The following is a 13,992-nucleotide window of genomic DNA, read 5'->3' on the forward strand; positions in this document are numbered from 1 at the left end:
TTCCCGGACCGGGGCACGAACCCGTGTCCCCTGCATCGGCAGGCGGACTCTCAACCACTGCGCCACCAGGGAAGCCCGCAGTTTAGGATTCTTAGGACTGACTGCCCAGGACACAGCAGGGAAGGGGAAAGTCATAGGAGGAAAAACGCCCTTTCTTAAAAGAAGCGGAATAAGATTTGAAAACAGACAGATCTGCCTTCCCAATTGGGAAAGCAAGGCTGGTGTGTATGTTGGTCAGATTCTGGTCCTTCTTTTGGCCACATTGGCAGATGTAACATCAACTAATGTGTGATTATTTTGAGATGTCAAAACGTGTACAGCTTATTGGTGTCTTCAAAGGTCCAGCCCCTGCCTCTGTCTCAGTTTTTTTTTCATTGTGAGTGACTTTCTGGGAACAGATGCCCTCTGTGATGGGGGATACCAAACAGGAGATTGGAAGAGCAATGTATTCTCTAATATTTTCTTGTCTTTATTTTTCTTCAAAAACTTAGATAGCAAGAGAGGAATAATTTGAAAGAAGAAGAAAGCATATGTTTAGGTGACATGGAAAATGGATGGCATTCAGCTCTCACCAGGAAACAAATGAGTCTTACTGAGTGAGGGTTTATCATGGACTGTTGGGTATATAGTTTATGAGTCTTCAGGGTTGGGCAGATGGGTTAGGCCAGTTTCATCATTTACCAGCCAGCAAGCACTGAACAGATTGCTTAAGCTCACTGTACCTTAATTTTTTCATCTACAAAATGGAGATATTTGCCTAACCAAGTGATTGTGAGAGTAAATTAGATCAGCGTGTAAAGAACTCATTACCTTATCTGACACCCAACAGATGTTCAATGAATATTATCTCTTCTTTCCATGAGAAAGTTCAAGCAGGTGATGCAGGTCAAACTGAGAAGTTGCTGTTTCATTCTCTAGGGGAAAAAGCCCAGTAATGCTGCAATAACTACATTGTCCATTGTGCAAGGGAGAAACCAATTCTATGCCAAAGAAGTGGGGTCCAATAATATGAGAGGATGAGAAAACACTTGAGTTTTGCCTTTTTTTTTAATGAGGCATTTTATTTATTTATTTTTGAGGTTTTTTGTTTTTTTTAACATCTTTATTGGAGTATAATTAAGCAATTATAATGGTGCGTTAGTTTCTGCTTTATAACAAAGTGAATCAACTATACATATACATATGTCCCCATATCTCTTCCCTCTTGCGTCTCCCTTCCTCCCACCCTCCCTATCCCACCCCTCTAGGTGGTCACAAAGCACCAAGCTGATCTCCCTGTGCTATGCGGCTGCTTCCCACTAGCTAGCTATTTTATCTATTTTGGTAGTGTATATATGTCCATGGCACTCTCTCATTTTGTCCCAGCTTCCCCTTCCCCTTCCCCGTATCCTCAAGTCCATTCTCTAGTAGGTCTGTGTCTTTATTCCCATCTTGCCCCTAGGTTCTTCATGACCATTTTTTTTTTTTTAGATTCCATATATATGTGTTAGCCTACGGTATTTGTTTTTCTCTTTCTGACTTACTTCACTCTGTATGACAGACTCTAGGTCCATCCACCTCACTACGAATAACCAATTTCGTTTCTTTTTATGACTGAGTAATATTCCATTGTATATATGTGCCACATCTTCTTTATCCATTCAACCGATGATGAACACTTAGGTTGTTTCCATCTCTGGGCTATTGTAAATAGAGCTGCAATGAACATTATGGTACATGACTATTTTTGAATTATGGGTTTCTCAGGGTATATGCCCAGTAGTGGGATTGCTGGGTCATATGGTAGTTCTATTTTTAGTTTTTTAAGGAACCTCCATACTGTTCTCCATAGTGGCTGTATCAATTTACATTCCCACCAACAGTGCAAGAGTGTTCCCTTTTCTCCACACCCTCTCCAATATTGGACCTGCCCCCCAGAAAGACAAGATCCAGCCTCAGCCACCAGAACACAGGCACTAGTCCCCTCCACCAGGAAGCCTACACAACCCACTGAACCAACCTTAGCCACTGGGGGCAGACACCAAAAACAACGGGAACTATGAAACCTGCAGCCTACGAAAAGGAGACCCCAAACACAGTTAAGTTAAGCAAAATGAGAAGACAGAGAAACACACAGCAGATGAAGGAGCAAGGTAAAAACACACCAGACCTAACAAATGAAGAGGAAATACCTGAAAAAGAATTCAGAATACTGATAGTAAAGATGATCCAAAATCTTGGAAATAGAATGGAGAAAATACAAGAAACGGTTAACAAGGACCTAGAAGAACTAAAGAGCAAACAAACAGTGATGAACAACACAGTAAATGAAATTAAAAATTCTCTAGAAGGGATCAATAGCAGAATAACTGAGGCTGAAGAACAGATAAGTGACCTGGAAGATAAAGTAGCGGAAATAACTACTGCAGAGCAGAATAAAGAAAAAAGAATGCAAAAAATTGAGGACAGTCTCAGAGACCTCTGGGACAACATTAATGAGGCATTTTAAAGCCCCTCTGATGTTTCACTATAAGCCTTCTGGTGAGGTGTGGGCGTGGCATCCTTTGAAACTGGCTAAGATGTCCCCTGGGAAAAGTCACTGTCATTCAAGGTGAAGATTGCATTTCTGGTACCTCCTCCATTCTTTTATGAAAGGCAAAATACATCCTGGCAGCAACTCGACTTCCTATTCCTTTGTCAAAGGAACTCTCTGGAGAGTGTGCTCTCGCTTTTCTTCCAGGTCAAGAGAGATGACTCTGAGAAGGAAAGCTGAGCACCACTGTGTCCCTTTCTCCAAAGGCTGACAAATAAGTGCTTTTATGGCTCTTAGTTTACACAGATAGAAATATACATATTTATTTGTTGGCATACAATTGTATTCCTTCGGAAACCTCTGGTGTTGAATTTAGAAGGAGCTAGTTGTTCTGTGGTCTCCCCAATGATTAAACAAGGAAAGAGTACTGACTTTTGTTAGGGGAATATCTATCTATCTATTTGTTACTTGTGAGAACAAACATGAACGTTTATTTAGGTATAAGAAATATTAACTTAATAAAAGCAGACATTCACCTAGTGGTTGAGGTTTTAACCATACTCAAGATGAGTTTTTCACTTATGCATATATGACAGACAAAGCTATCCTTGGCTATTGTGTATGTGACACAAAGAAAACTTAATTTCTCTTAAAATATTCTGTAAGCCTGACACTGAGTTCTCTCATCCATGATATTCTGAATCAATGATTTCTTACCGTATGTTAATTATTTTAAAACATTAGGACTTGTGTTTCTGAGTAAGAGATAAAGAGAAATCAGAAAAGTAGATTTATGCCCTTAAAGAATATTTAAACTAAGGATGAGCACATCTTCCTCACACAGAGGGTCTGTGCTTGGTCTCTGCAGTCAGACTGACACCCTTTCCTCAACCTCGCTGAGCTGTTTCCTGTCCTGTGGGATGACAACAGGACCTGCCTATAGGATTGTTGTGAAACTTAAATGAAATAAGTCTTCCAAAGTACTTAGCTTAGTAAATGTTCATTAAATGCTAGTTTTTTAAACTTTCAATTATTAAAAAAAACTAGCTAATGAGTGAGATTTCATAGTGGTATGGCATCCTTTATGAAGATAGAACTAAATTTATTTCCACCTTACTCTCTTCCCCATCCCAGTTGTCAATTATGATTTAATTACAGAAATCAGAAGGTTAGCCTACTACACTTGAGCATGACTGTGCATTTTTGTCATTAGAGTCCTTGCCTCAAGGTCACCTCATAAATGAGCTAGTATTATAGCAAGTCTTTTGTTTTGTTTTGTTTTAAATCTCAGTGTTTAAACCATATGGGATGGGATCTAATTGAGATTTACCTCGTACTGAATTTCTAAGGCCAGAATGTGTAGTTTTATTATCTTGACAAAATACTCATCTGTGCACTTTATAATACACAAAGAAATGTTGTATAATGCATGAAGCAACACTTTGTCAAAAATAATTAAGCCACTTTTTTGAGAAATAGTGATTTCTACCCTCCTTTTTAGGCTAGAAAAGACCCTTGTGATGTTGTTCTGCTAGATATGGAAGAAAGAAAGTCCTCCCTCTGTCTCCCTTGTAGAGTTTCTGGGGTGGAAACCTGTGCACCTCAGAGAACTCAACACTGACATCCTTACTGCCAGCCTGCTTAAGATGTCAGAGAAGCACCACGGGGTGGGGGGGTCGCCATCTGTGTCCCCATGTGGGGGGCCTCCCTTCCCTCTGACCTCCTCACCCCTCCTGCCCCTTCCCTTGCTCATGCTGGGGGAGTGCCGGGTGGGACAATAGCCGGCTGGGAGTAAGAGTGAGCACACTTCCTAAAATATCCCTTAGAACTCATTATTATTTTCTTTAATAATTATGCTTGTAATGTGTATTTAAGTCAATCATAGAAATTTAAAATATTTTAAGAGGAGCCATCTATCCTCTCATAAGACTATTTACCTGATCATGAACCTATTGACTAAGTAAGAAATCATCCTCAATTTTGCATATGTGTAAATCCAGATTTTCATATGCTGAAAGATTGGCATACTTATTACGAAGTTTAGGGAGAGGACAAAGTGCTTACATTTATGTGTATGTTGGGTGGGGAGGGGGCAATCCACCCTTCCTTTTCCTTCCTTGGTCCTTCCTTCCTCCCTCCTAATCAGTCTGAAGTGCAAGGCAGCAGCCCAGATTTTATGCCTGCCTGTCTGTTTCTAGCTTTTTGATGGTCACTTTCATTGGGTCCTTAATTTGCCAAGAGTGCAAATTGGTCAGATCCTCCTGTGATTTTTTTCTAAACCTTAAGTGATGTAATTGGTACCAGAGGTTTGTGAGTGAGAACACAAAAGATGGGCATGATTGATCTGAACATTACTTGATGAACAATGGTGTGAGCAGGCTTTTTATCTGATCTTTATTCATATCTGGCCTTGCTGTATAAGTTATGCTGCTCTTAGCAATATACAGTGCAGAGGTAAAGTAAATGGCACACAGGATTATTTGGTGCTGTTTGGTTCTGGTGATGTTATGAATTCTAGTCACATTCTTTCCTGTCCACATCACCTATGATATTTGAAAACAAATTTTGCAGTCCTCTCCTCTGTACCTTCTTTGTTCTTTGGAAATGTGTGGTTTAGCCTTAGAGCATGGTGAAGTGTTTTAATTCAAAGCCCTTAACTTTTTTTTTTTAACAAAAGGGATGAGCCATGACTGACTCGATTTAAGGTTTGCCTATCACTTAGCTTTCTTAAGAAGGGGGGAAAAACTCAATGCTTATGCATTGATTTACTTGCAGAGTTTGAGAACTGGGACCTAGAAATTTCCTGTCCTTACTCAGATAAATGGCAAAATGACAGGAGTGTCTAAAAATGCCTCTTGGAGTCTCTGGAGCCCAGCAGGAGATTCAATCAAGCTTGGAGTGGACCCCCTCGGATGCCGTGGGCACTGCATGTATAATAACTGGATAAAGTCCCATCTGAGGCCACCCTATCCTGGGACGGCAGTGCCTTTATCAGTCAAAACTAGAGTTCCTTGATATATTCGTTTGCTAGGGCTGCTGTAACAAAGTATCACAGACGGAGTGGCTTAAGCAATAGAAATTTATTGTGTCACAGTTCTGGAGGCTCGAAGTCCAAAATGAAGGTGTCTGCAGGGCTGGTTCCTTCTGAGGACCATAAGAATTGGTCTGGGGCCTTTCTCCTGGGCTCTCAGACGGCTGTCTTCCCCATGTGTCTTCATGTTGTCTTTCCTCTATGTGTGTCTCCACATCCAAGTTTTCCCTTTTGATGAGGACACCAGTCATATGGGATTAGGGCCCACCCTAATGACTTCGTTCTAACTTCATTAGCTCTGTAAAGACCCTGTCTCCAAATAAAATCACATTCCGAGGTACTTGGGGGTTAGGCTCCAACATGAATTTTGAGGCAGGGGACACCATTCGACCCATAACACTTGGCTTGGTTGAAAAATGAGAGACTGCTGAGGTGAAGGTCAGAAGGAAAGGAGGAGAGAGGGTACAAATCAGAAATAGATGTGCTATAGGAGCCAAATCTCCTAGACCGACGGCCCTCTGAGAAGGCAGACTCATGTCAGCGTCTGAAGAAGAAGGGCAGCTATGGAGTGAAAAAAAACCTTTTTGAAGTTTTGGAAAGATGTGTAATAGATTCAGTGCCGCTAGATGTCTTCTTTATCAGGATGCTTGTGCTTTCATAGAGAGAATAATATAGGAATAGAGTACAGGTGTGAAATTAACCAGGCAGTGTGATCTTGGACAAGTCTGGTAACTGTTTTGACCCTCACCTCTTGATTTTTGATCTTTGAGAGAGAAATTTTAACAGTACCTGCTTCATAGGGTTCTTATGAAAAATCAGTAAGGTAATTCATATAAATCTCTCCGCATGTGCTGAGACAAAGGGCTTCTAGTAGATGTTAGCTGCCTTTGTGTTGTTATCCTGGCTGGACACAGATTCAGGATGTGGAGGGTTTCAGTGTTTTCTGGGCTACGGTGAATTAAACAAAGGCTTCAGCCCTAATCTGCAAGTCCAGCAGCCCTGATTCTGCATTTGTGAGTGGTCCAAGATTAAAGCAAGTGGTGGTGGCTTTTTAAAACTCCCCCTAAACCTTTGACCTCTGTTGCTAAGGATGTACTTGCCATCTCAGATAGTTGCCATAGAAACTGTCTGAATTTAGTCTTTGTACCTGAGGAAACCCTGACGAATAGCAAAAATTCCCAACAGATGGTTGGATCAACTATTTCAGGTAGTTCAGAAGAAATGTCACTGAATTATCTGGAAATCTACTCCAATCCTTTGCCGGGTAGGGTTTGTGAAATAATCTATCAAGTGTGTATGGCTTGGTGATTTTAGGCCATTTGAGTTATAAACCATGGTTTCCCTCCAGCATCATTATGATCCAGGACGTGGTATTCATTAGTGAAATGATGTCTGTAAAAAGAGGAAATATAGGCAAGACTTGTTTGAGAGGCTGAAGTCCTCTTCTGGAATCATCCTAGCAGTGGTGTAGTTTGCCTTGGATCGTTCAGACGAAGGCTTTGCCTGGCCACTTCATTTGGCTGTGAGAGTGTTGCTGTGAAGGATGCTTCTTGAGTATCCTTATGGCCAGGGCCGTTGAAAGCTGGGAATTGTGATAGGAGCTGTCCTGTGGGACAATATTTAATTTCTGACTAAGCAAACTTGGGTGGCAGAAGGAATTTTTATTTGACAAACACTGTTCAAAATATTAACTTATTGAGTCCCATAACTCTCAAAAGTAGATACTATTATTATCCTTGCTTTACAGTTGAGTAGACATTAGTCAGTGAAGGAGCCAGGATCCAAACCAGACAAACTAACAACCACATGGTATGATAGATTTGTCCACAAAGAAATCACGAGACCTTAGGCGTGGGAGCAGAAAGCAATCACTTCTGTTTCCCACCAGAAACCCTTCCGTGAAGGATGAAACTGAATGTAAATGATAAAAGAAAGGATGAGTGTAATGCTATGTTTACTTTTTAGGTTCCATTAAAACACCCCGGATGGTGGCCTGTTTGAGCATCTGACTAAAATAAGGCATTTAATTTATTTTTATTTGCTTTTTATCATTCAACTTACATGTCTTTGGAAGATTGAAAGTGCTAAAAAAATCATTTCAAGTGGAGATGGTATATATATCAACCAGCTCTTAACCTATTTACTGAACAGAAATCTGTTCATGTATTTAAAAGAGAAATAATCCTCTTTGTCAACAATAAAAATTTATTACTTTGCATCAAAATAAATCTTTAGATTTCAAATTCGTTTCCTTTAACATTTTCTGTTTATTCTGAAAGCTCTTATAGATTGGACAAATTCATAGAATACCAATGTTAGACAATCACAAGTGTTTTAGAAGTTAAGAAACATCTGTTGAGAGCTTAGTATGTGCAAGCCATACTATGAAGAGCCATGAGAGGTTAAAAAATATAATTTTAAAATGAGGCCCCTGTCTTGAAGGACTTTGTATTCTAGTAGTGGCAGCAACACAGACATGTAAATACGTGATAAAAAATAAAATGCAGGCAGGAGGGGCCTTGAGAGGAAGATGCTTCTGGCTGGAAATCAGGGAGATTTCATGAAGGATGTAGGTTCCAGCTCCATGAAGCAGACCTTGTACCCCTTAGTTTGTCATCCCCGTTCTTAGCACAGTATCTGGCACATAATAGAATGATTAAATTCAGTGATTTTAAAATGAATGAATAAGTTGGTCTTAGATGGTAGGGTATGAGAAGTAAAAGTAGAAGTGAGAAAGGATAATCTCAATCCAGCTTGATTCAGAAAATATCAATTGTCATTTACTCCAGGTGGGGCCCTGTGCCGGGTGGGGAGAACAGCCAGTGACAAATTGTGGAGACAGGGAAGCTCGGTGCAAAGTCCGTGGGGTGCTCAGCATTACTGGGTGTGGTGGGTGTGGGAGATAAGGCCAGACGAGTAAAGTGGAAGCAGCATTTAAAGGATCTTGAGGGACTTCCCTGGTGGCTCAGTGGTTGGGAACCTACCTGCCAATGTAGGGGACACGGGTTCGAGCCCTGGTCCGGGAGGATCCCGTGTGCCGCGGAGCAACTAAGCCCTTGCGCCACCACTGCTGAGTCTGCGCTCGAGAGCCCGCGAGCCACAACTGCTGAGGCCTGTGCGCCCGGAGCCCGTGCTCCGCAACGGGGGTGGGGGGCCACAGCAGTGAGAAGCCTGCGCGCCGCAATGAAGAGTAGCCCCCGCTCACCGCAACTAGAGAAGACCCACGTGCCAGTGAAGACCCAACGCAGCCAAAAAAATAAAAATAAATAAAAGTTCTTGAACGCTGAGGGGTTTGAGGAGAAAGATCCTCCAATGTGTCATTATTGTCTGTATTTTTACTTCTCTTAAGCAAATATTGGTTGATCGCTGATCATGTTTATTTGGCTAATATAAAAAAAGACCAATTAGACTTAAGAATACCAATTTATTCATTTAGATACATTTCATATTGCAATATGCTAGAACCTGCGATTCTTATTGGTTTCTGTGTGTTTCCAAACCCCGTGAGCAGTCTAAAGCAGCAGAAAAATGTCTTGTTTGTGTTTGACAAGGAGCCAATTCTAAAATGATGTTTGGACACAGCGGCCAGACTAATTCTGTTGCAAAAGCTCATTTCTAAACATTCACAAAATTTACAGCTCTAATTGCACTGAAGGGTTGTAGTCCTAGCTCTTCCTTAACATAGCTGTAGATCCTTGGGACGAGTTGCTTCATTTATATAGCATATACAAGCAATATGTACATTTTATACGTCTCTACATCTCTACACCTACAGCTACGTCTGTCCAGCTATCACACTGTGTAGGGTATAGCAGAAAGACTCGAAAGGCTCTTTGGACTTTGGCATCTGACAGATCTGGTTGGAAGCATGGCAATATCACTTCCTAGCTATGTGTCTTTAGGTGAATGGCTTAACTTTGAACCTCAATTTCCTCATGTACAAAATAAGAGTAACATTTCCTAACTCATTATGTCTGTGAGAAACTCATAAGAGCGCTCATTTAGTACTGAGCAATTGCTATGTATTTTCCATTTGAGGAAACTGAGGCACAGAGAGATTAAATAATACACCCACGGCCACACAGCTAATGAAAGGCCAAGCTGGGTTTCTGGTCCAGGCTGACGCAGAGTTTACCTTCTGTACCTCTGACATCCTGTTTGTAAAGGTCCCTCCACTAATCTACCCTATAGAATGCTGCTTAATAAATGCTCATTTCTATCTTTATCTCCCAGGGCATTTGTGAAGCTAAAATGTGATAGTACTTTGACCTCTATAAAGTTCAAATATAAGCTATCCAAGAGTAAGGAATTAAACAATTTCAGGGTCTAAATTTTTAGAGTAGTTAGAATTTTATAACCATTTTCCCATGCTGATTATATTGATGATATAAGTTCAATGCAGAAAACTTTAAAAAATAAAGAAAAAATAAAGAAATAAACCAAGATCATCCACAATCCCTAGAGGTAATAAAATAATTGGAATTTTAGTGCAGTGAGTGCATTCTTCACTTCCCTGGTTTTTTGTTTTGTTTTGTTTTAGCAGTCCAATATTATGATAGGCAGCAACCCTGCTTTACAGGACATGTGGAAAATTTATCTCAGATCTTAAAATCAGTTAGTCATGATGTGTCTTAGGGTGAAAATTATAATTTCTGTGAAATGCAAAGGCACGAGGAAAAAGGAAAAATAACATTGAACAGAATAGAAGAGGGGCAGAGTTTGGATTTTTACTGGGTTGCTTTTGAAGTAATAAGAAGTACATTTTTTCCTTAGATGTATGGCATAGTTAACAGGAAGGTTTAGAAGAGCAAAGAGGCAGCTGGTGAGGTCTTTGAATGAAGGGTTGTGAACATTCTTGGGTTCTTCCTGCTTGAAGAAGCTCATCTATTTGCAGGTTTGAGTCAGCACCACTAACATTTTAGTATCTACTTATTGTGGCATTTGCCAAAACATATATCCCCCACGCATATAATGAGTGAAAATTATACTTATTGCCTATCATTTAAGACTCTTAAATGAAGAAGACTAATAAAGTGAAGCGGTTAGTAAAGATGGAATTAGCACACGCTTGTTTCCGGATGTTGACTTGTGGTTGCTGTGGAGGACAAGCTATCAGGAAGCTTCTGGAAGGCCAGGCTGTTCCACAGAGCAGAGGCTGAACTTCAGGGATGCCTTCTACTAGGTTTATAAATGAATATGATCCAATGATCCTTTATGCTTGGAGAAACATGGTTTTAACAGGATTGGCAACTAATCAACTTATCTCCGGTTTATTCACAGGAGTTTGAATAAAGAAAACCATGACGATGCAAGCCCAACTGCACTGCTTGTGTCTCTTTACACTTTACTTGGTAAGAGAAGAGAATGTTCTTTATTTATTTAGTAGAATATCCCCAGTCATCCTTCTACCCCGTACCAGGGAAGCAACGGCTATCATGATGTAAAAAATAGTCTATCAAAATTAACTCATTGTGAGCAAAGGGCACTTTGCCCCGATGGACTATTTTTGTTGAAATAGCTACAAGTCATATGTCCAACCTTTAACCAGAGGTGTGCTTTCTCCTCAGCTCTTAAAAGCCAATGCCACTTCACGGGCAAGGTTTAAGCAAATCCATCTACTTAGCTTTAGACCATTGCATACAGCTCAGGGAATCTGGAAAGAAAAGTATACTGATACCTGTGTTAGTCTATGTCCCTTAATCTTGACTTTTTTTTTTTTTAACTTTGACCATGAGAAATTACCACCGAAATTAAGAAAAGCATTTTCTCCATTTTTGACCCTGCTCTGCTCTGTACTTTTCTTCCCGTATATGGCTTGGAGTTTTCTGACCAAATTTGTGCTTAGTCACTTGTTGAGCTAACCCTATCGACTCGGGCTTCTAGAAGCTGGAGCTGGATGGAACCTGGGGAGACCAGACCTTAACCTCGGGTAGAGACAGGGGTGCTGTCTTCACTTTCCTTATGAAGCTCATAAAGGTTATACACTTGCCAAATCTGTTGTATTATGAAGCAAGATTATGGGGAAGCTTTTGCTTTCTCCTTAGAAGGAAGCTACTAGATCCTCATACCTCTAATCTTGGTTCCTTTCTTCTAAAACCCAAATATACCATATTGAATTTCAAGTTCCAGAGAGCCCCTGAGAGCCCACACAGTTCAAAATAGTTAGAGTGAAATACAGCCAAACTTGTAAACCTACCAGAGCTCTCCCCTTGGGGGGAAAATCTGCAGTTCAAACCTTACGAGCAAGGTGCGTCCTCACAGACCAGGGCTTGAAGCGTGTAGCTAAGACTGCCTAAGGACTGGGTCTAACATCCCCACTTGACTTCTCTCCTCTTCCTACCCTCTCAGATGTCCTTTGCTATCTGTATTATCTCAGAATGGTGGTGAAGTCAGTGCCTAGTTCAAACTTGGCACTGCTATTGATTGGTGATAAGAACTTGGGTGAGTTACAAAGCTCTGAACCTCAGTTTTCTGCCCTGTGAAATGGGTCTAATAATAGTACTTGCCTTATGTGGCAATTAAATGAGATAATGCATTTATCAAGCCCTTGAATCAATGACTCACACAGTCTAAGGACTTGATAAATATTAGCTATTATTATTACTACCATGTTTTAAATATCCAGCGTCTACACTCAGATGGACTCTGACCTCCATGAGGAGAACTATGTTTTAGTCATCTTTGCAGCCTCAGCACATAGCACAGTGCCCGGAACAAGTTAGAACTTAAATACATAACTACGGATTTATATTAGGAAACATTAGGAAACAACAGTGAGACCTAAGAGAGAGAGAAGATTCTGTCGTGATAATTTGACATTAGCAGGCTCATCAGCTTCTTGTCTGAGAAGGGGACATGGATTTTTCTTCCTAGATAAAGGATGAAAGTAAGTTTTCCTTTTTCCCTACTCTCACCCCAGTGGGATTTTTACCTGGAGTAAGAAGTACTGCCCAAACTACTGCTGGCAGCAAGAGCCTTGCCCAGGAGACAGCCACGTGCACAGCTGTCTCTGGGTGAAGGAGGGAGGCTGAGGCCTGTGTGCTGGGATCTCAGGGGCATTGGGATGGAGCCATTTCTCTTCTGCCTTCACCGACCCCTATGCCCAGACCCTCTCCTGTGAAGGCTGGAAGTTCAGCTGGAGCGTCTTTCCTTCAGCATAAGGCTTTATTCAGCAGAGGTAACCATTTAAAGTGATTCCCAGTCATTTATTCTATACTATGAGTGGCTCTCCTGTTCTTTCCTGAGAACAGGTTCTCATAGAGGGTTAGAAACACTGCACGAATATATTGTAAGGGCACTGATGAGAGGGTTTGGGAAAGAGTGCTGAGTAAGGAGGCAGGGAAATCAAGGAGAAGCCAACTGTTTTGGAGTTTTGCCTGGGACTATGCTTCTTCTGGAAGGAAGAAGATCTGACATACATACTATATAAACAGAGAACTCTTGCTGGAAAGTACAATGACGGTGGCTACTAGGCAGGCAGATCTGATAACAGCATGCGTCCTTTGCTGGCCCGGAAGGCAGTGGAGCAACGTGGTGCAGAGTTGGGGCTTGGTGGTCCAACAGAGCTGGTACCATCCCACAGCGGCACCAGTTATATATGCCTCTGCTGTGGGACTCCTCCAGAGCTTTCCTGATATTGTTGAGGATCAGAAGAAATGACATGTGTGGAGGTTCTAGTTCCATAGCTGCCATACAGGAAACACTTAAAAATATCAGTTCCATTCTCTTCCTACTTTTCACCTCTTTATGCAAGATGGTGGGTTTTATTCTTCCAACTCTTTTCACAAATTTCCACCACAGCATTCTTCCCAGTTATGGATGTATGGCTTGATGACTCATGACATGCCCATGCATTTTGAAATCTTTATAGCTCAGATAGCCAGGTTAATGGGCAGGAAGAGAGATTTGTTGCCCTGATACGAGAACCCAACCCAACTTTGAACATTGCAACTGAGACTTATCCTTTATTTCTCATAGGTGAGCCAGCTCGTCTACCTGGGGAAAATGCAGGCTTATTTGTGAGGTTTGCCTGACTAATGTAGTTTTCCTATAGATGCCGTCACTGGTGTGATCAGCTGAAAGATGGGCTGCTTGCTGATGCGAGCAGAAAGTTGATGAAGACATTTGCTGTTAAGCAGTAGCCCCTCAAAAAGCACTGCCCTCGTCCTGTACCAACCATGGCACCTACTTCTTGTGTCCTGCCTTGCAGAGGAACTGCTGGAGCTGGAGAAGATGTGGAAAGGAGTGGAAGGGGGGAAGAGCCCCCAGAGGAAAATACACTTTGAGAGGAACTGATGAGCTAGAAGTCTGTATAGTTATTGTGTCAGTTAAGAATGCTTTTAGCTACAAGCAACCTTAGAGTCTTTCCAGTCAATAGGGATTTATTTTTCTCAGACAACGAGAAGCCTGTTGTGGGCAGTCCCGGGCAGGTTTAGCAGTTCTGTGATGT

The 13,992-nt window shown here is 41.3% G+C and overlaps 1 protein-coding gene across 3 annotated transcripts in view; it reads left to right on the forward strand.

Moving 5' to 3' along the window:
• The window catches only part of CDH17 (cadherin 17), a 137,513-nt gene that overhangs the window by 39,324 nt on the left and 84,197 nt on the right, over window positions 1-13,992 (forward strand). For all 3 annotated transcript variants that reach the window (XM_067711769.1, XM_067711771.1, XM_067711770.1), the window contains exon 2: window positions 10,824-10,894. In XM_067711769.1, the coding sequence (XP_067567870.1) occupies window positions 10,844-10,894 (51 nt within the window). In that variant the 5' untranslated portion in view covers window positions 10,824-10,843. The remainder of the gene's footprint in view (window positions 1-10,823; window positions 10,895-13,992) is intronic.

Source organism: Pseudorca crassidens, chromosome 17 (genome assembly GCF_039906515.1).
Source record: "Pseudorca crassidens isolate mPseCra1 chromosome 17, mPseCra1.hap1, whole genome shotgun sequence".
NCBI classification, from domain to species: domain Eukaryota; kingdom Metazoa; phylum Chordata; class Mammalia; order Artiodactyla; family Delphinidae; genus Pseudorca; species Pseudorca crassidens.